Source organism: Kogia breviceps, chromosome 15 (genome assembly GCF_026419965.1).
Source record: "Kogia breviceps isolate mKogBre1 chromosome 15, mKogBre1 haplotype 1, whole genome shotgun sequence".
Classification (NCBI taxonomy): Eukaryota; Metazoa; Chordata; class Mammalia; order Artiodactyla; family Physeteridae; genus Kogia; species Kogia breviceps.
This window is the reverse complement of record NC_081324.1, coordinates 61,539,020-61,561,295: the sequence shown is the minus strand read 5'-3', so window position 1 is coordinate 61,561,295 and position 22,276 is coordinate 61,539,020. Positions and strand designations below refer to the sequence as shown.

General features: G+C 47.4%; 1 protein-coding gene across 1 annotated transcript in view; it reads left to right on the top strand.

The window, feature by feature from the left end:
- Positions 1-12,009: 12,009 nt before the first annotated feature.
- The window catches only part of PIEZO2 (piezo type mechanosensitive ion channel component 2), a 345,308-nt gene continuing 335,041 nt past the window's right edge, over positions 12,010-22,276 (top strand). The window contains exon 1 of the mRNA XM_067014577.1: positions 12,010-12,254. Within this exon, the coding sequence (XP_066870678.1) occupies positions 12,191-12,254 (64 nt within the window). The 5' untranslated portion in view covers positions 12,010-12,190. The remainder of the gene's footprint in view (positions 12,255-22,276) is intronic.

Below are 22,276 nucleotides of genomic sequence, written 5' to 3'. Positions count from 1 at the left end.
AATATCTTTATTGGAGTATAATTGTTTTACAATAGTGTGTTAGTTTTTCCTTTACAACAAACTGAATCAGTTATACATATACATATGTTCCCATATCTCTTCCCTCTTGCATCACCCTCTCTCCCACCCTCCCTATCCCACCCCTCTAGGTGGTCACAAAGCACAGAGGTGATCTCCCTGTGCTATGCGGCAGCTTCCCACTAGCTATCTAATTTACATTTGATAGTGTGTATATGTCCCTGCCACTCTCTCAGTTCGTCACAGCCCACCCTTCCCCCTCCCCATATCCTCAAGTCCATGCTCGAGTAAGTCTGTGTTTTATTCCCGTCCTACCACTAATCTCTTCATGACATTTTTTTCCCTTAGAGTCCATATATATGTGTTAGCATACGGTATTTGTTTTTCTCCTTCTGACTTACTTCACTCTGTATGACAGACTCCAGGTCCATCCACCTCATTATAAATAACTCAGTTTCATTTCTTTTTTACATTCAGTTTAAACACTTCAAAGCTGACGTTGGGTCCTTCACGGAGCATCACATCAAGAGGCCCATGATGCCAGGGCCTCCCTCTGGTGAAATGAAATGTGATGACATGGTTAAAGTGACAGATCATTCCATTCTCCTTCAGCAACTGGCGAATAATCTGCCAGGTGAGGTTTAACAAACATCCTGTTTGTCAACGACTTCCTTTCCTCCTTCCACTTAATGGTTTTAGATCCCATTAATGATTCCTGCCCAGATCTCTGCGTGTGTTGCGAGTGTGTGCACCAAATTCCATCATTTCTTCTTTATTATTATCTGTATGTTATTATATATAAAGAAACGTGTCTCTCTAGCCCCCACTTTTAAAATACTAGTATGGACTCATTTATTTATTGTGTGTGAAAATCCATTATCGCGATGATTTTTACTAATGCCCAGAATTCCCCAAGTTGACCAGGAAGGGTGTCTGCAAAACTGTCTCCGGGGTCATTTTGGCCAGTCCCGTCTTCTGGGAGCCTTTGCTTTCCGGCTCACTTTGCACTTTGCTTATGTCAAACCTGGACTCAGCCATTTCTTCTCTGAGCCAGGATTCCTTCCAGAGGGAAATGGTTCTTAGAAAGTCAAATATGGCCCTAGGGATGCTAACTGCTACAAGGACATCCTTGTTTCCTGAACTTTTCAGGGGACAAAGCTGTAAAGATGTATTTTTTAAATCATGAGTAAATATGGAGGTTTCCAATTCAAGTTCAGTGTTACTGTTTTTTCTTAAATCATTTTGTATTTGAACCTCTTTTTTTCTTACACAAAACTCCTGATTCCTATGAACATATTCATTCTTTTGGTTTTATCTTTTTATTTATAAGCATAAAATAGTTTCAAGATTACAATACCAATATTGCTGTTAACAATTCCCCACTGAAAACGTGTGCAGAAATTATCGTTGGAATATTGTGTTTGAGGATTTCTTAAAATGTTCTCTCTCTGTAATTAAGATGTCAATGTAATATAGAATTTAGTTCACTTGCGTTTCAGTTTTAGGATTTTATTTTTATATCTTTTATGTAATTTTACTTTTCAAGTATAGAAAATATGTACATGTTCCATTTATATATCAAAATTATATTAAAACGTACACTCAGAGAAGTCTTGCTCCAATCCAAGCCCTCAGACTCTGGTTATCCATCCTGTATTTTGTTTACATAAATAAGCAAACACACACACTCACTCACACACAGACACACACACTTCCTCTCCTTTCTTTCACAAAAGACAGGACACTAAATTAACTGTTCTACCCCCTGTGTTTTTCACTTCACGGTGTATACTCTCACCCATTGTTAAACTGAACTACAGTCTTCTAGAATTGTTTACTAAAACCCAATATTAAATACACCTTTGAAATATAAATTTTAACAATTTTGGTCTAGTAGAAATTATTTATGTGATAAGTTCGTGTGGTGAAGACTCCAAACAATATAAAATTGATATGTTGAGAATTCCCATTCCCACCCTGTTCTTTTCACCTCCCCTCACACACTTACAGGCACATTTTATTTGTCCCTGTGAATCATTTTGTTATTTTATTGTAAATATGACTCTACATTATTATTTGGCTCACTTCTATACACAGAATGGACCATTCTATGTGTATATCTGCCCTTTGTTTTTTCACTTAACAATATGCATGAGATTCTTCGGATCAGTACATGGAAGTCATCCTTATTCTTTTCTTGCAGGTGCATAGTATCCTTCCTAGTATGTATGGGTGACCTCAAAACCAAGGTGCAAGCTGGGCTCTATGAGTCCTCAGCCTTCCTCAGATCTTCCTCCATGCCCACCTGTTTCCCTCCCCTCCCCCCTCCTCCTGAGAGCTCCCCTCGGCCAAGCTCTTGCAGCAGAATCCCCCCCCGACCCCAACCCCAAGTCTCTGCTCAGTGGGGCCATCGTTCTTCTGACAGGCTCTTCTCTCTGCCTGTCCGGACTCATGCCCGGCTGGAGGTGCAGTTCCCAGAGTCTGTGAGTCTGGGGACCTCGTGTTTACCTCCTTATCCTTGTGCCAAAAGCAACTGTCAAAGGGAACACTCCCTCTGGAAACTGCCTTGCTAATGGGACCAGATATTGATGGTGTATTGATTGAGTCTCCTTTTCTACGGCACGGTGTTTATCTGGTCATAGGGATGGACTGCTCTGCTCTTTCCATACGTTTCTATTCTGTTTAACTAGCATGCTCTTTAAATCTGTTAGCGTCTTCAATCGGGGTAATGAGGTCATGTTGATTGCGGCTTATCTTGTATATTTAAGGTGACTGCACGTTTCCGGCCTCGTCAATTTGGGGTTGATTTTACAGTGAGCTCTCAAAGGGCAATCGTGCTCCCATCACAGCCAGGTGCGGAGGGAGGATGCTCACATTTGCAGGGACACAGTACGTGGGTGGGCGTGAATGTCCCATTCCCCTTCTGGGAGCAAAACTCCATAAACACTTTCATTATCAAGAAATCAGGGAGGAAGACTTTTGTTACAATACTTACCTTCTGGAAGGTGTGTGTTATTTTCATCTGCACGTTGACCTATCCCATGTGTGATTTTAGTAATAGTGTTTCTATGCCCAGAAGGTGTGTCTACTTGCAGAGAGGACATTTCAATCTTTGGCTCTTAGTAAAGCGGCAAGCTAGAAACTTGTCTGGCTTCCTTTCTACCTAACTCCCAGTAATGATTTGCAAATTCATGAGATAATGTCTCAGAAGCACTCTGAGCTCTTAAGAAAAAGGAATCAGAGAATGCTATGCATCATCCTTATAGCCGCTGGGTCTGGGGTAACTCCCATGTTTCTGGGAAAGAGGCTGAACCGCTCTCTCTTTCCAGCCGTCCTTTGCCCAAGTGGCCAGATCCTCACTTTCCACACAAAAGGTGAGGTGACTGTCCTATCTGTCCACACTTCACCTTCATTATTTTAACAGAAACAAAAACACACCATTTTAAGTAACTGCCTTGGGTGTTGCAGCTTCCAAGTGCACAAGGTGGGATTTGAAGGTAGATCTGTTTAACTTCAAATCCCCTCCACCACCGCACAACACACACTCTTGTTTTTTTTTACTGTGGAGGTAAGAGAGGGCCTCCTGGACCGACCCACTGCTTCCACTGGAAGGAAGGAGGGTGGCGACTCTGGAGGAGAGCGGAGGGCGGCAGCGCTGGGTGGCAGTCCCCGCGCCGGCAGGTGTGCTCACCTGTGCTCTGGCTGGGGGCAGGACGACCTCACTGCACAATGTGGGTTCTGTCCTTCCTGACGATTCTCGGGGCCAGTTGAAGCCCTGCATCCCTGCGCCGCTGGGCGGGTCCAGGATGCGCAGACCATGCGGTGCTGTGGTCCCTGCCAGACCCGATCCCTGCCGGGGGCGAGCCCACGCCTGCACCCCGTGCTCGGGCACGAGGGGCCACGGGCCAACGTCCTGGAGGAGACCCGGGTCCTGACCCTGCCCCTCGCTCGCCGTGACACCCGGAGCGGGTCCCACCTGCTCGCAGCCCAGGTGCCACGTGAGCCGGGAAGGGGGGTGAAAAGCCCACCTTGGAGGCAAAGGAAAGGGAGGCAGTCACGACCTCCTTACCTGTGCTTCCCCTCAAACGCACAGAGGCACACGGATTGAGAGTATTCGACTCCCTCGCTGACTAGGGGTTTCTTCTTCCAGCCTCCGCCCGGGCTGCTTTCCAGATTTCCATCTTATGAGTGGTTGGAACTTGGAACAGAGTTAGATGTCGGGTGAGCCAACACTGAAGACGACGCTCGGAGACACAGCTGGAGGGAGGAGCTGGGTGGGGGGCCATGGAGGGACGCCCACTCCATGCGGCGGCTATGGGAGGCCCCGCCTGGCAGGGCGCAGCCGCTCCCACCTCTACTCTCACCCCGTGGGAGGGCCCGGCACTTGGCGTGATGCTCTGTTCTTCCTGGCATCTTTGAACTTGTGTTTGGCAAGTGACATCACAGAGGAGGTACACATAATACTCATGTCCACCTGTCCACTGCTCCATTGGCCTTTGACGTTCCTGGTGCCCACGAGCCCCGAATTCCAGCAGACCCCCATGCATGGGAGTGCAAGGTGGGAGTGTTACCTGTGGCCCAGGAAGGGGTGGAGCCTTGGCAGTCCCCAGAGGACATGCTTACAATTTGAACAGGAATCTGTTTTGAAAGAAGGGAGAAGAAAATGACGTTGAAAGAACCACTACCCCATCCATCATACCCTTTCTCACTCATGTCCTTTCCCTGGTTAGCCAAAGCCTTAGGCATAAAGTGATGACACAGAGAGAAAGAGAAAAAAGACAAACCTTAGTTCCTTTTCCTCTTAGTCCTTTCTTATCAGCAAACGGAATGCAGAGAGGGTTGGTAGCACGTGAGTGTACCAAGACGTGAAATAAAAGCAGTTGAATTAGTTTTGTGTAGCATGTCAACCGTTTCTCTAAGAACAAAATACAAATGCATATGTAAGCTACAAAATACGAAGAGTGTGGCTTCAGTGATTCTGTGTATGAGTTACATGCTTATTTGCATTCAAAGCTGGCACTGCAGAGTACAAAGATTTATGGTTAAATTTGTGCCAACAATGTAAATTTAAATTTTTCTTCACATAAAACTTAAATGGCAAATTAAAACCTGTTATGGAAATTTGAGAGAAAAGCCATGGAAGAAAGAGAAAAACTTTATATTTTAGTACCCTTAGGAGCACTTTTTTCCTGCTTTTTGAAAAAGAAGTACACATTGTAATTTTGTGTTGCAACTAGCAACTTGTGTAGCTGGCCCTGGACTCACCCGAGGTGGGTGATCAGTTATCTTGGGGCATCTCAGAAATTGTCCTGTTTTGAGATGTATAACATCAGAAACTTGTATTATAGAAAAGACATTTTATACCATTTATGGTTTGTTCCTCTTTAATTTTGTAGCATGTTTATTTTAAAAATGTCTACTTTTCTCAGGTTTTTTAACAGAATATCAAAAAAGGCATTTTCTCCCCCATTAGGAAGGGAAGGAAAGTCAAACCCTAGGGTAGCTCTGGGGCAGGGGGAGTGAAGACTCCTCTCCACTGAGGAATTCTGACCTGGAAACAAAATCCCTTCAGACTCGGGGAAGGGAGGCTGGTGTATTTTATTTATTTTTGTAAGACAGGCCATTTCCTCACGTCCAAAACAAACAAGCAAAACACTTGTTTGAAGGACCTCAAAGAAACTTGGAAAAACTCATGATGTTTACCACATCTTTGGACAAGCCAGAGACACTTCCACACTGACCCATGGAGAAACGTGATTGGGCTTTTCAGAGCCAACAACATCCGCTTTGCTTGTTGGCTCACAACCCCCGATGCAGTCCCTCTGCTGAGAAGTCATGCAAAACACAGATAAATCCTGGGCCTAAAGAACAGCCTCTTGTGGACTACAGTATTGCCACAGCCCAGAGAACACATGTAAATATGCTCTTTCTGTCTTAAGATTTAAAGGACGGTAGATTAAACACACACAAACCCCAAAGTGGGGAAAACCAGGAAGGTCAAGAGGTTGCCTGAGCTGCAAGGCCCCAGATCTGGAGAACCCCCTGTATTGATCTCCAGCTGGGTCTCACCAAGTCCCCCCTGTATTGATCTCCAGCTGAGTCTCGGGGCTGCAGTGAGCAGCAGGGGCTCAGAGGGTGTATGTGGACCCATGCGCCCCAGGTTTCAGTGGCCGCTGTCCTTACCTCTATAACATGCCTGGGTGTGTCCGTTACTCCATGTGTGCTTAATAAGTGCTTATGACTGTTCTAATTGAACTAAAAAGAAGATAGGAAGGATCTGGATTGGAAACCATGTGATCTGATTAAGCTGCAGATGCCCCCCCAGGGGATGCAGCAATGAACAGAACAAAGTTCCTGCCTTCACGATGCTTACACTGTGCAGAATCCACAGTCACCCTTCAAAGTGTAACAAGCACCACCTTCTGGAGGAATCTGTGCTCAAACTCCCTGAAAGTGAGCAACGCTCACCATCACACTCTCCCGTAGTACCTAATTCTTCTGCTTAGCCCTCTGCACTCGGGCCTGGTTTACTTAATTATTTACAATTATTGATTCATGTCTGCCTTTACCGGATGGTCACTTCATGAAGGCAGCGGCTGTGTTGCTCCTGCACCGCTGTGTGTTTGAGCCTATCAGCATATTGTTGGCTGCAAGAGACATTTGTTTTTGTTTTTAAATTTTTTTTATTCAGCAGGTTCTTATTAGTTATCTATTTTATACATATTAGTGTATATATGTCAATCCCAATCTCCCAATTCATCCCATCACCACCACCCTACCTCTCTGCTTCCCCCCTTAGTATCCATACGTTTGTTCTCAAGAGATATTTGTTGATTGTGCCTAATTGCTTGCATTAGGTACTTGTATTTTTCAATATACTTTTAGCCAAAAGGTGGCACTGCAGGAGAATAAGTGAAGGAGGCTGCAAACTCGCTGACTCAACTGAATGGGATGGGAGAGTCCCAGTCATAGGCTAATGTTAATAACTAGAAATAGCCAATCGTCAAACTTGTACACATCCCATGCAAACACACATCTGAACGCTCTTAAGAGCAACGAATGAAAGTCTCCTAGACTCACCAAGAATATTCGTATTTCTAAGACCATTTAAGAGGTCCTGGTGAAGTTCCAAGAAATACAACGAACCCAAATCATTCTGATATGTGGATTTATTAACTAATAAATGTCTATAGGATACAGACAAGGAGGCTTTTCCTATTTCAGTGGCTCTAGGTAAAGAAAAAAACTTGTGATTTTTTTTGTTTAGTAACTTGCTTTGAATGACCACATTTCACTGCTAACCTGTTACCGGAATTCCAGTCCCCTTCTTAAAACTCTTCCCAGAGTTTCAGTGTTTCAGCCTCTTCAAAGGCTTCAGGAGAAACTCTAAAGAAAGCAGCTAGACAACCCCTTGATAAAAAATCTGCTCGTAGTGTCAGCTGTGAATAATGCACGGTGGTTTCTATGTTTTAGTGTCAGCCATCTGGGCACCTGTGCCCCAGGCAAGTCACCAACCTCCACAGAGCACCTTCCCCATGAATTCATACTCTCTTCCTTTATGTGTGTCTTACAAAAAACAAATAAAACTGTACCTGCTCCTTTATTTTCATATGAGATCTTTCTTACCCAGTAATAAATATTTGTGTGTGTGTGAGTGTGTGTGTGTGTGTGTGTGTGTGTGTGTGTGAGAGAGAGAGAGAGAGAGAGAGAGAGAGAGAGAGTAATGGAGCCAAATAAGCAGAATACAATTCATTTGGAAACAAGGTTTTGCTATATAGCCTGCTTTACAGTTTGCATTATACACGAAATTTTGTCCATGCCCTGAAAGCCTAGAATCTGATTGAAAAAATAAGGCACATATATAGGTCTGTTGGCTGATTTTTCAAAGTTCTTGATCAACAGACACAAAATCAGCAGTCTGCCTCAGATTCTGAATCCATATGACAGCTCACAAATTGTACTTCAGGCCAAGGTGTAAACTTTCTGTACACCCAGCAGGAAGATGACAGGTAAGGACCAGATGTCACAGATGGTGAAGTGCGGGTACATCGGGATTTCTTGCATTTTCGCTGGAGATGACTGGGGGAAACCGTCTGGGGGAGAACCTCTTTAGCAGAAGTATAGCACGATGATGTCTCCTACAAATTAGTAGAAGTTGCCCAGGTTTTTGGAATTTGGAGACCTTGAAAATCCTTCTGCTGTAAACATTAAACTGACAGCTTAAAAAAATGGGTAACCACAGAATATATTAGCAAAAAAAGAAAGGCTTTCATTCTGCTTCCAAGTTTTTCAAGTATAAGAGCCAAAAACCATGTGGCTCCTAACTAAAATCACTTCTAGACGAATACTGTGACTTAGAAATGAAAACACAGAAATGTGTATCTCTGAAAGTATTAAATGAGTACATATGTAAGGAGAACACGTTACCTATGGGAGAGGACATCCTCAAGTTGGTGAGAGTCATCATGTTCTCTGCAGGCTTGATGGCATCTATGGATTTTGGCAGATTTCACTGGGAGTGTCAACTGCCAAGTTGACAACTTTTTATATTCCTCTGGGAAACACTGTTTGGTAAAGTTACCAGTTGAGACTGAAAAAGGTTATTAACTCTGTGTTTGCATATTGAGCACGTTAGAGAAACTTAGCATTTGGGACAAGGATGGTGTTTCTGAATGATTTTGTCAATTGGGGTAGCATTAAACCAAGTTCAGAAAAGATAAAGGCTAAACACGTGAGATGAAACCCACATAAGCCACAAAGTGACATATTCTTTGCAGCTAAAACTCAAACACTTGTGAGAATGTCTATCACTCGCCTGTGGGGCAGTTTTTAAACATGTTACTAAGGGCCAGGGCATCTGACTATCAGAGCAGTTAACCGTGTTTCAACATAACAGCTTCAGAAATGCAGGAACAGACCTTGTTTTCCAATAATAGCAATAGCAATAGTAATAATAATACTAATAATAGCCACTACGGCTTATTGGACGATGCCTGTGCTCCAGGTTTCTCTGGGTGTTAGCTCCATCAGAGACACCTGGAGTGACCAATGCTTGACTCATCATGTGTGCAAAAGTTGGGGTCATATGCTTCAGGTGCTCATTAAATATAAAAACAATATGTTTATGAGTATTCAATGTAGTTGATTTTCTCCCCAAACCATTTTATACCTCATGCCAGGTTTCAGGCAAGATCATGCTCAGATGGGGGGACAAAGGTGGCTGGCCAAGCAGGGCTCTGACCAAGGGAATCAGTATCCTGTGGGCTGGAAAATCTTTCAAAATCAGCCTGTCTAGATAATAGCTACTGCTTTTCAGATTGGGGAAATTTTAGGGTAAAACAGCCCTTGTAAAGACAATGTCACTGACTATTGCTGTGCAGACCTGTGTAACCCCAGTGTGAAAACACAGCTCCAGAAAGGTGGCTTTGCTTGGGCAATACTAGTTTTGAAAATTAGTGGCCTGTTTCCTGAGTTCTGATGACAGTGGTTCTCTCCTCCGACTGCCCACCTGAGAACCACCTGACAGCTTTCCCAAGCTCACAGGCATGGGGGCCAGGACCAAGTGAGAATCTCTGTGTGTGGAGACCAAGCGCTTTGATTTAATGAAAAGATCCCAGGTGCCTGTAACCTGCAGCCAGAGGGAGCCCCCCTTCTAGGTACAATGTAGACAGTGGAAACCCCTAGAGCCTGTGTGTTCATAGATGAAGAAGTGGGATCCAGGTCTTAGAATCTCTAAAAGTCAGACAGCCAAACTGGCACACAGAGGGCCAGAACAAGCAGGAGGTGGATCAGGTAAGATCGCGCATCTCCTAGCCAGGCATGTAAGATAGCGATTTTGAAGACATCTAGACAGCTGTTAGTATGGGAAACCTATGAAGAAAATGACAAGATATTTAGAGTAAACTGAGGAGTCATGTGGTGACACAGTGTTGCGTAAAATTCAGGAGGGCTTTTGACCTTCTAATTAGGTCCCAAGAACAAGTTGTACCAGAGAGAGAGAGAGAGAGAGGGAGAGACAGAGGGACAAAGACGACACCACCTAGGAACATCACAGTGCTAGCCCTGACCCTAACTTGGAAAATAGGGGCAGACTGACGTCATGTTTCTACAAAACACAAAACACCTCCTGGCAGTAGTTACAGATTTGCTGATAATTTAAGTTCCTGTTATCTTCTCTTGCCCTAGTGTGGGGCATGCCGCTTGAGGTTCCGATGTCCAGGCTTCTCCAGGGCTCCAGAGCACACAGATGGCCTTGGTTTCTGGGTGTCTTCACAAGATTTGACTGCTTCGTGGCTTCACAAAATGTAATGGTTTGCAGTGTATTTGTCATTCTCAGCAAATTTGTGAAGGCACCTGAGCTCAGAACGTAAGCTTACTGAATCTCAAAAAAGGGACACCTGGGTGGTTAACACAGAGAACCAAGGTTTGCATAATTTGCATCAGCAGACTTTTCCATCACGTAAAACCAATTCAAGCTCAGAAGGCTGGTGCGCAGCAGAAGTCAAGTTTTTCCCTCTCTGTCCTCCTGATGGAAATGCCGGTTCTGAACGGTCCTCCCTACAGATCAGATCACCTACTTCAGGTTCCCCAGGATTCCCACAGTGCTGAAGCGGTCTCCCCCACTGCTGGATAATCGAGAGATGAGGGACTCAGACACGCTGTCGTCTCCAAGCTAGAACCAGATCTCTCTAGATCTTACCTAGAGAACGAGAAAAAGGGAGGTTATGAGGAGAGAAGGGAAACAGTATACTCTCTTCCCAGGGGCCATGAAAAGCAACAAACAAATCCGAGGCGAAAAGAAGACTTCTCCAAAATATACAGAGCGGGTACGCATCTGACCCCTATGCCCATTCTTGGAAAGACTCAGGATTTCCTAGGGCCCAGTCAGAGCTGACACTTCTCGTCAGATTCTATATGGGCAGGACACTGGTGTGGATTAATTCTGTTTCTATTCTTCTCAATCCGTGCAAGTGGGCACGTGTGGGCCTAGAACACGTGACAGTCCCACAAAGTTGTTCTGTTCTCATGTAGCCCGCGCATGATTCCTGAGCCTTAAAGGACTCCCTGGGCTGGGCTGAGCTCAGGGGAGCGCCCTGTGGACAGGATGCCAGGACGGTTCCTTCTGTCTGCAGAAGGACAGGACCCAGCAGTGCTGCGGGTCTGGGGAGCGAGCGCTCCAAGACCCCCGCTCGGAAGCTCGGGCTCTCAACGCCGGGTTCCGGCGAACCGACTCTGCTCCGGCCTCCAGCCGCCCGGGGGCGGGACCCCGCGCAGCTCCGAGCCGCCCTCCCATTGGCCGCGGCGCACGCCCGTCCGCGAGCGCGGCTTCGAAAGTTTCATTGAAGGTGGAGAAGTGCGCGCCCGCCGGGAGCCCGGGCTGCGCCGCCAGGGCGAGGCTGCGCCACGAGGGGCGGGGGCGCGCTGGCCGCCGGGTTGCGTTTGGTTTTCATTTTATTCGTTTAAGTCGAGGTCGCCAAGGAGCCAGTGGACCCTGAACCCCTCGCGCGCTCGACTTCTGCCCCCACTCGCGTCCCACAGAGGACCCGTCAGCGAGCCCCGCGCTGTCGGGGATGGTTCCTTGCGCCGGGCCGCTGGCGCCCAGCTCTCTCCAGCCCGAAGCCCGGGGGCGCAGAGGCTGAGTCGCGCGCCGCTGGGGGAGCCGCCGCGGGGCCGCTCGGGGCCGGGGACGCTCCGGGAGCCCAGGCCGAGGGCCGGGCCGGGCCGGCAGCCCAGGCAACTCGCTTCGGAGGAGGCTCGGCGGAGAAGACTGTTTGCCACCCCCGAGCGACAACCTAGGAACCGACAGAAGGACAGCACGCCCTTCTCGCTCCTTTCCTCGCCGCACCGCCTCGCGGGACACTCCTGAAGTGCCCCGTACCCCGCCCCGCTCCGGCCTCCACCACCAGCTGCAGAAGCCGCCGGCGCTGTATTGGGGAGTCCACACCGGATGGGCCGGCCGTGCGGGGTCGAACGCCCGGGGAGTGGGCTTCCTAGGGCCTGCTGAGCGGCGGCCGGGAGTGGAGAGCGCGCCCTCGGGGCGCACAGCGCGGCGGCCCTCGCAGAGGCGATGCCCGGGCGGCTGGGAGCCGCCGGCCGCAGGAGGTCTTAGGCGGGCATGGGCTTGGCAGCCCCGTCCTAGCGACCCTCTGCTCCGACTCGCCGGACGGACGCGATGGCCTCGGAAGTGGTGTGCGGGCTCATCTTCAGGCTGCTGCTCCCCGTCTGCCTGGCAGTAGGTGAGTGTTTTCTGCTCTCCGAGATTCTAGGGTGAGGGGGCGGGCTTCGGAGCAAACCCGGGTCACTGGCTCGAGTGCCCGGGACCCGGTTCGGAGAACCCGCGCCGCAGTCCCGGTGCCACAGCAGGGCACTGGCACTTTCCGCGTCGGAGCGCACGAGCGGGGTCTCCACGAGCGGGGTCTCTCTCAACGGTCCAGCTGCAGAGTCCGGGCAACCGGGCTCGGCCTGTGCTGGAGACTGTTGAATTTAGTTACACGTGGAATTTTTTGTGGAGTGCTGACTCGTGCACAAAGGATGCGAATCTGGCTGGAAGGCAGTTGTAGACCCCCTTCCCAGGATCCTACAAGAGTCCCCTTCCTCCTGTCCCTAGACGCAGGGCGCACGGTGAACCAGACAGTTCCTAGGCCACCTCTCCCCTATCCAATATCCCAGCCATTGTGACGGAAGAAGGGAAGGACTCAGGTCGTTCTAAAAAGAACAGGAGAGCGCCAGGAAGCAGTGCCCCGAAGTTGCTTACTTTCTTTTTCTCTCACAAAAACCGCTACAACAAAAGTGCTGGTCGCGGAGGCTGCAGACACCAAAACCCATCCCCCACTCCGGCGCCGTCCAGACAGATCTGTCGCCGGTTAGAGAGTCGCACTGGGACTCCGAGGCTTAAGGGAGGGCCAGAAGGGAGCCTCGCCGACTCGCAGGCAAGGATCTCACTATTTCTACGCGGTTGGCAGGCGTGAAAAGCCACTGGGTGTCAGGTCCAGAGACACGGGCCCGGCAGTGGGCTTGGAGTGAGAGTTGCCGAGTTTCTCCTCTAGTAGACCGTGTCTGCTACACTGAACCCCACTCCTAAGGTGACTGTGGGCGCCTAGCTCTCCCCTGTCCCCACCAGAGCTAGAAAAGAGAACACTTCTTACCAAGTAGCAATTGCATTTACAAAGAGAGCCTGACCTGTGCAGAAAAAGCTACCTTTTTCCATTTTGCCAGAGGTGGAGGAACCAAGATTACACCTCTGCTAAGTGTTTTTTTGAGCAGGTAATCGAAAGGGGGCCCTGGAGGGAAGGTTCCTGAGGGTTGATCCCAGCTCCCGGAGGGATTTTGTAGTCGAGTAGAAACCTCCGCGGAAAACCGAGAAGGCTTGCGGAGTGGAAGCAGCTGGAGGCGAGAGGCCTGGTTCTCGGGCAGGAGGAGGGACCAGCACGGATGCCAGCCTTGGCCTCTTTGCCACTTGAATTTCAGGTCAGGACCGTTTTGCAGGGATTTTTGTCCTTGATCATCGCTCCTGTAGGTGAGGAGCGCAGCTCCCACGAAGCTGCTGAGGGCCTCTCTCCTCGCCAGTTTGCTTGAGTTTGAGAAGAAAAAAGCCTTTGGGAAAGCGATCTGGGGAAATAGCGCGGCTGCTTCACAGGTTGCGTCCTGTCTGGGGTCCCGCTGACGCCGTGCCTGGCTCATTCCCTATTTGCCGAGTGGACGCTAGAGCCTGGGTTAACCAGGGGCTTTCGGTGTGGGGTCGACTCGAGGTTGTCAGTGAGGTGGGGAGTGGCTTCCCCCCCACCCCCCCACCCTGGGTCTCCGCAGTCCCTCCACCTCCCTTCCCCTCCTCCCCCGTCTTGGCGGGGTGGCAGCTCCCGGGGGACTGTCGGAAGAGTCCGGCGGGTGGTTTCCTGCGGCGCACACCTAGCAGAGCGAAAGGACAGCAGGGATTACCCGCTGTCCAGGGATGGACAGGGACCTCGTGCTGAGCTTGGCGCTCGCAGGACCCAGCTCGCTTGCCCCGACGGCCCGCGGCCGCCGGGATGGGGGCCATCTCATTCCGACTCATCATGGGGGTCTACACCACAAAGTCCTTCTACAGTATTGTTGAGCTCTGCCCTCCCGAGGGCCGGGGCGCGGCACACTCCCAGTTCTGGCGCCAGAGCCGCGAGGCGAGAGCCGGATGCTCCCAGGGGCGCCGGGAGGAGCGGTGACCACGGTCGCGTGGTGGGATCCCGCCACCGCCCGGCCCCTTTGCCCCTACCCCTGGCCTCCTCCCTGCACCCCTGGGCCCCGCGATGTGGTCACCGCCCGAGGAGCGCTGGGGCCCAGCCAGGCTCGCCCGGGGGCGGGATGCGCACGTGCGGCCAGTGGCCCCCCCCCCGCCCCCCGACCTTCCCGGCGGGAGGACAGCGTCCAGGGAGAGAGGAGGGCCGCGTCTCCCGCCGCCTTGCACCGCTTTCCCTTCCAGCTCGTTCCTCTGGATTCCCCCCGCCTTCCGGGTTCAGGGAGGCTAACCTGTGTGTGTGTGAGTGTGTGTGTGGAAGGGTGCGCTCGGGGTGGGCCGTATCATGTTAGCTCCTGTGGCCCTCCACTCCCCGGAGGAGGAAGGGGAAGGACTTGGACCTTGGACCTAGCCCCTTGCCTGGATGAGAGCAGAGCTTCTGGGAGGACCAGAGCTCTGACCCCCGACTGACCCCTCACTGGTCGGTGAGGAAAGACAACCCACTTCCGACGGCTAATGCGCCTTCTAATCTTTGTACTTGACTTGCAGGACGAAAGGCGGCTGGGTGGGTGTCGCCTGATTCGGGCATTCAATTCTCTTCTATAGGAAGTGGATGTTTTCAAGGTTATTGGAGGGTTTTCAGGTCCGCCTGCTCCCAAGGTGCTACTAAATCAAATATTCAGGTTTCCCTAATATCCTGGGCATGGAGAGTGCAGTGATCCGCTTGCCATTAGAATCGATTTTTACATTTTAGCCGTCTATTTTTATATCTGGCTAAGGCAGCCTTCAAAGCCAAGCATTTGCAGAAACTCATGCATTTCTCTTTAAAACCACTCCTCCAACATCATTTCAATGGACTGTTGAAATGTTTCTGCACATGGATGCCCTCGGCTCTTCACCTAAGGATGGATGCTAAAAATTAACTGCCATTGTGTTTAATTTGATATTTGAGTTCTTTCTTTTTCTGTAAAAGAAATTTACAGAGAAATGATAAGTGAAATCAGGCCTCTTTTATGCAGGTTAGGTGGCTCTTAAGTGTTTAAAGCAGAACAAAACTGTAGTATAATATAATATGATGTCATATATCACATGATATGATATATATGATATGATATAATATGTTGTTTATCATCCAAAGTGGACATCCAGTGGCAGGTTTTCCTACATCAATAGAGACTGAAAATTTTAAAGATCTCCAAAATTGTCTATGAGTACTTGGGTAGCCACCCTGATTTTTTTTTCTTTGAACCTTACATGAAAGAGAACCTAGACAAAACCTTCCATAATATTATGCAATCTTTAATAATTATAATAATATCTGGTCACTGTTGAGCACTTTAGAAATATTTTTACATTTATTTTCTTTTGGCTTGACTCTACTGTCCCACCCAACTTTAAGTATATGGTTTGAGTCCATTCCTGGGTTGGGAACCGGTTGGCATATTTTTATTCACACGCTGCTGACCATTCTTTCCATCTCGCCTGCTGTTGCTTGGAGTCTCCTAATGTCTTTCCTGGAAGAGCTGACTTAACGTTATTTTGGGGGCAGGAGAGGGGAGCCTGGCTTGGACAGAACAGATGTGTCCAGGAGGGGAAGAATCACAAGGCATCGTGAGTTTATGCTTCCCCTAAATGAGGTGACCAGAGCCGAACAGGAGACTGTGTAGATTATGAAAAGAATCAGCCAGCCAGCTAGTGCTCTGAGGGCAAGTCACACTTGGATAATATTGCAAATCCACCAAGAATCTCTAAAATTCCCTTTAGAGATAGCTGGATTAAAATGAGCAAAACTTTGGAGTCACTTTTGGCATATGTACGAGTATGGCTATATCTAGATGTAATTTCCTCTCTATTGTGTAATATATTTTCCCCTGTAACGCGTGTCATTTTGTAATCACACTTACACATACTCCAAGAATTACCAATGAGCAGGGCCTAGAGTCTCCCCGGCCTCTTCTGTAGCTGTCAGAGATAGGCGGTCTCAGCTGCTGAAGGATGCATTTGACAGCTTTAATATCACTTTCTTTTCCATCACACCTTCTCAGCCTTAGATAGTGTATACTATTTATCACTTTCAGAAAGGACAAGAGTGCTAGGGAAAAGGATTGGGAATTTATAGCTTAAATCTAAAATAAAATATTTCATAAACAGACAGGCAAGATCATTTTGTCACTTGGGCAGTAAAAGCTGGAGCCATGTGTCCACCCCATAGTTTGTCACTGGGTCTGTCCCCCTACAGGCCATGTGTGCCTGCTCATCATTTGGGGAGGAGGGTGCAGTGACTTGGCAATTTCAGAGACCTCCATTCACATCCTGGCTCTGATTGCAGAATTGGTTTGGCTTGTTTGTTTCTCTTCCTGCACATTGGAGATATTAATACCTCCTTCCTGCACACCTTGGGTAATGCCTGACACACTGCAGGTACTCTTAAAGGGAGGGATTATGACTGCTTTTGTGAGTATAGTGGCAGGAAGGCTTGAGGAAAGTCTGCGTAGAAGTTAACAGACTAGCAGGTGGTGTCATGAGTCATAAGGAACCTGAGTTGAGTAGATGGGATTCGTATGAAAGCAGTTTAGTACTGAAATCTAGAACTGAATTATGCAATTGAAAGTTGGTTTGTGTGTGGCAGGAGGATTTTTAATGATCAGGATTTTTCTCGACATTTTATTCAGTATTCTGTGTATCTGCATTGCATTCTAATTAAATAATGGATTCTCCCTAGAACTATACTGACAATGTTTACTTTTGTCTTCCTGATGCTATGCCATCATTTTCATAGTCTTTAATATGAACTTATTTTTCAATTTCTCTGTGTTTATTACACGGACATTTCCCTTACAGATCCTATGCTACTACCAGTTAATTGTTTATAAAGTTGCATAGTTTCAGTATAATATTATAATTTTTTCCATAAATGTCCAGGAGAACTTAGAATAGTGTAAGTGTAGCTGCATATTTAAGAGCGCTTGATTGAAGAATCGTATGATGATACGATGTATAGAACGTAAAACATTAAATTTTGTACGATTTGTAGATTTACACAGTTGTTTTGAGGACATGCAGTCAGATCAACAAAATAAAGCCAATATCTGACTGAATGGAGGCTAAACACAAGGTTGAATTGGAAAACACTGGAACAATATTTGGCTGTAAGAGATAAACCTAGAGGAAGCTTATCGCATTCAGCAGCCCCTCATTTGGCCTCTTAGACCCATTAGGACATGGCAGGATCAAGAAAATGAGGAGACCACACGCTAAATATCTGTTCAGAGAGCACATCAGACACACAGTTTGTAGCAATTTCATAATTTTTGAACTGTCCAGTAACTAGCTAATGGGAATTCAAGAGTGATAACATACAAATTTGCATTTTTCCTATTTATTGATAGATTTAAAAAACTATACATACTATCAATTTAAAAATGTTTTTCCAGGCTCCTGCAGAATATACAATTTTGGTTTGCTTCTTTTCATCATATGGAATGGTGATGTCTCCTGATTCATAACCTGCTATTTTTGAATTCTTCTTTTCAGCTTTCACTGGTAGACACGTTAGCATTAAACTAGGATATTATGGGGGAATATTTCAACTTTTTTCTATGTGAATTTCAAACTTTCCACACATTTCATGACAAAGAATGGACTGGGTGTATCCGTGTGGTTAGTTCTGTGGCAATTTCACCTGTCACCAGGGGGGTGAAGGTTTTGCTGAGACTTTCAGTGCTCTCTTAGGGAGTTATTTTCTCTACAGCTCTGCTGTCCCGCCAGAGTTGCATCCATCCCTGTGGCTCAAGTTCGCTGTTCCCACGTCCACGTCCAGCTGGGGGATGGACGGAGGACACACAGAGGGGGACCCCCTTCCTCACCATCCCAGGACACCGCCTGGAGGGCACATGACTCGCTGCTGCTCACATCCCATTAGCCTGACTTGGATAATGTCATTTACCTACCTGACTGCAAGGGAGGCTGGGGAATGTCATCTTCATTTCAGCTGGTCATGGGCTTCTGCTGCAGTGATGAGAATAGAGAAGGGATATTCGTGTACAAATCTCCGTCTGTGCCTCCTGTAGGTGAGGGTGACTTGTGTGCCTTGCAGACACCTCTGATTTTTCTACCCCGCCATCCACCTTTGGCTTCTAGACCCAGGACCAGACTCGAGTCCCAGCAGCTCCCGAATGTGAGGTGCAGAATGTGAGTCTGGAGGAGGTGCACTGCCCTCCAGAGAGCTGCTGGAGTTTCCTGATTTATACCGACAGATCTGAGGACTGTGTAGGAATGGATGCTGGGGGTGTGGGATAATGTGGAAGAAGCATGAAGCTGGCTCTGGCCGAGCTTATTGTGTGGAGCCACCAAGCAGCGGTTGTGGATTCTGGACGTGAGGAAAGCCTTAGGCTCAGCTCAACACAGAGCAGCCCACCCTGAGGAGGGACCCCTGTGCTGCCAGCTATGCCTGCTTCTCTCTTTTCCCACCACATTTCCTCGAGCCACAGGTCTCTTCATTTAAAGTGTAAATATCTGTGGAAAAATAAGAGGACAATTTCTCATCCTTGTGTTTGAATAAATTGGTTCAAATAGCTTGCTTCCCTCCTATTGCTTAGTTGGGGCAGGACGGGCAACCTAGCTGAATGTGGGGAGCCGTGTGGGATGGTGGATGTGGAGAAGGTCTCGATGCCAGGGGTATCTTAAGAGGCCAGACTACCACTGGGTGTTTAGGGATTTACCAAGAAGAGTTCTGCTACGAAAAGTAGCACATCTTTCCTAGGGCTAGCTCCTTACACAGGAAACAGAACACAAACATTCTTTCTCTTCCCCCTTCTTTTGTTTGTAGTATATGGTTTCTGACATCCCAGGGGAAATATGCCTCAGCTCTAAAGGCTGGTTGTTTAGATTCCCATCTTGGCCTGTCATACTAGCTGTGTGATGTTGATCAAGGTGCTTAACCTCTCTGTTCTTCAGTGGTTTCACTTGTAAAATGAGTTGTTAGTAATGGTACCTAGCTCAGAGGGCTGCTGATGGTGCTTGGAAAGCCCTTGGTGCAGTGCCTAGCCTGTGGTAAATACTTAATAAAACTTAGGTCTCCTTATGAGTTGCAAACTCAGAATTTAGGCATTATTATTAGTCTGAGGTGAGTCTGAGGACCTGCTCCTTTGGGGCAAGGTAGTTTCCACGGGCAGATAATTTGCAGTTGCAATAACTTCCAAGGAAGCTTCAGAACAAGACCTGATTTGAAGACAGTCTGTGTGCCCCCCCCAACCCCCTAGTCGGACAGGCAGGGAGGCCTCTGTGCAACTGCTCGTTGTTACCTTTGAAACCATGGGATGTCTGCTCACCTTTAATTCTCCTTCCTAGGCAGGCTGAATTGCTTCCTCTGTGTTCACCCAGCACTTTGCTTCATATAATCACGGACTTTTAAATTTTTTTTATTGAAGTATAGTTGATTTACAATATTGTGCCAATCTCTGCTGTACAGCAAAGTGACTCAGTTTGACACATATATACATTCTTTTTTAAATATTCTTTTCCATTATGGTTTATCCCAGGAGATTGGATATAGTTCCTTGTGCTATACAGTAGGACCTGGTTGTTTATCCATCCTAAATGTAATAGTTTGCGTCTGCCAACCCCAAATTCCCAGTCCATCCTTCTCCCTCCCCCTCCCCCTTGGCAACCACAAGTCTGATCTCTATGTCTGAACCACAGTTTTGTACTAAGTTATGTGATCCCACTCTTCCCTTCCACGTGCCTGCAAGTTCAGGGACCCCATGTGATCCTTTGTCACATCCCCAGCACTAAACTTACTGCACAGCACACAGTAGGTAGTAAATAGATATTTTTAGGGTTTTTTTAAACTGTAAAAATTGTATCCCATCATTACTGTTCAGCTGTCCAGGCAGGGCTGTGACCCGCAGTGAACGCCGAAGAAATATTGCCAACTGATTGATTAATGAAATCAAGGGCTAAATTTTTTCCCTTGAATATTTCAGAAGTCTGAAAAAAGAGTTAAGTCTAGCATCTTATAGCTATGGGTTTTTACATCTTTGAAAATAAAATTCATGACGGACTAATTTGAATGCTCTGCAACTTTCGTAAATGTGAATTTTCTCAGTAGGACAATTAATACCTTTTACTTGCTTTGCAGTGAATAGAGAAAGAAAAACCTGCTTGACGGTGGTAAAGCTTGCCCAGAGCATCATCCTTTAAGTGCATATTATTTTTTAAAATGTTTTTAGCTCTCCTTGAACCACGCAAATCGATCTGTTTTCTGTTGCGGTTGAATTCCCCGAGTCAGCAGTTTTGGCCACAGGTGCAGAAAAGAAGGAAGGATGGAGGACCTTAGCAACTGAGAAGCTGGAGCAGAGCGCTATGGAAACGGGTTATAGATCCACACAGACCCGAGTCCTTCCTCCTCTTGCTGTCCTGGGACTGTGCCCGCATGCTGGCAGGTGCTGCTCTGATATCTTGGCGAGAACACGTCCCCTGCTTGGGGATCCAGGCAGCACGTATTTGGGGAGGCACCCTGGTCTGAAGGTCTAAAGACCAAGTCTCCATCCTGTTAATAACGAACTATGGGACTTTGCCAATTCATGGAAACTCTCTGTTCCTCAATTACACTATCTAGAAAATGAGGTGTTAGAGGCTCAGGAATATTTTCCTGATTCTCCAGTAATATTTCTGCACATACTTTCCTTCAATATTAGAAGGGATGACTAGAAAGCAGTACTTTTTAGCCAATACACCAGAATTCTTTCATCTAAATTGTTCTGGTTTCTTAAAAACCATCAGACTTAACATATTTCATACTCGATCTGTAAGAATTGTTAGGAATGGCTAAGGAAAATAATTTTCTATCATGTTAGGTATTCGATGGAGCATTTTTTAGAACAGTTGGTTATGAAGGAGACACACTCAAGCTGAGGTTTTGCAATCATTTTTTGGTGGTTTTCCCTCACTTGCTGCCAGCACAGTATCACATAGAGCACACACCCTCTGTGATGGTAACAGAGAGGACTCCAAACTGTGTGGTCAAGTGTGCTTTAGAATCGGCTGTGTGTGGCTTTGCAGAAATAAAAGACTTTTACCACCTGCAGCTTATGATCAGACATGCCTATAAAGAAAATCAAACCATATAGAGTTACCAACTGAAGTGAACTTAAACTGTCAGGGCGTAGGACTGTATAGACAAGATTTGAATCAGAGAAAGATATTTTGAGTAAAATACTGAATTTTATCACAAAGCATAACATTTCGGTGACCTCACAGACCTTCTGAGATCTTAGCTGGGCAGTTCTGTTACCCAGAAAAGGAAATGAGAGGTGGCACAAGAATCTCAGGTGTGTGTAGGACAGGTGAGAGTCACAGGTGCTTCTTGCCCTTCAGAGGCTCCCCCTTCCTATTCCTTCCCCTCCTTCCCTCCTCCTCCTACTTGACTCTTGGCATTGGGGCCTGAACTCAAGAGTGGCAGGTGAGCAGTGAAGCGTCCTCAGGTAGAGCCAGACCCCCCCCCCCCACCCTGTTCCCGACAGAGCAGCTGCAGCTCAGGCGCGGGCTGGACCATTTTCAGTCCGGAAAGAGAAGATTAAAGGTCCGATGACAAGGCTGGAGGGAGAGGGATTGCCATAAAATGGGGTTTGTTTCTGGCAAGCCAGCGTTTTCCAGAAGCCTCCGGCTCCCTAAAACTTATCATTAACCACCACAAACCCGTTCAGCAGTAATTTTCGAAGCGTCCTCACTCTTGCTGTTGCATCACTTTGGAGTCACAGTGCATCTCTGACCCGCGGTGGCAGGGTTGGCCTGAGAACCCTCACCTCCTGCACTGGGCTCAGCTTATAATTACTCTGGGCTATTTTCACACCTGAAAACCACCCTCAACAATTTCCCACCATCCAGGTTATTAAAAGGGATGTGGCAGCGGCCCCAAACGCATTTCTTAAATTGGGTACCTAAGTACTTTGAGCAGTTATCTTTAGAATAAGGGTATATCTTCCCAAAGTTACTACCTCTAATGGAACCAATCTCAGATGTTACCTTATCCTTGGGACAATGATTGGTTAC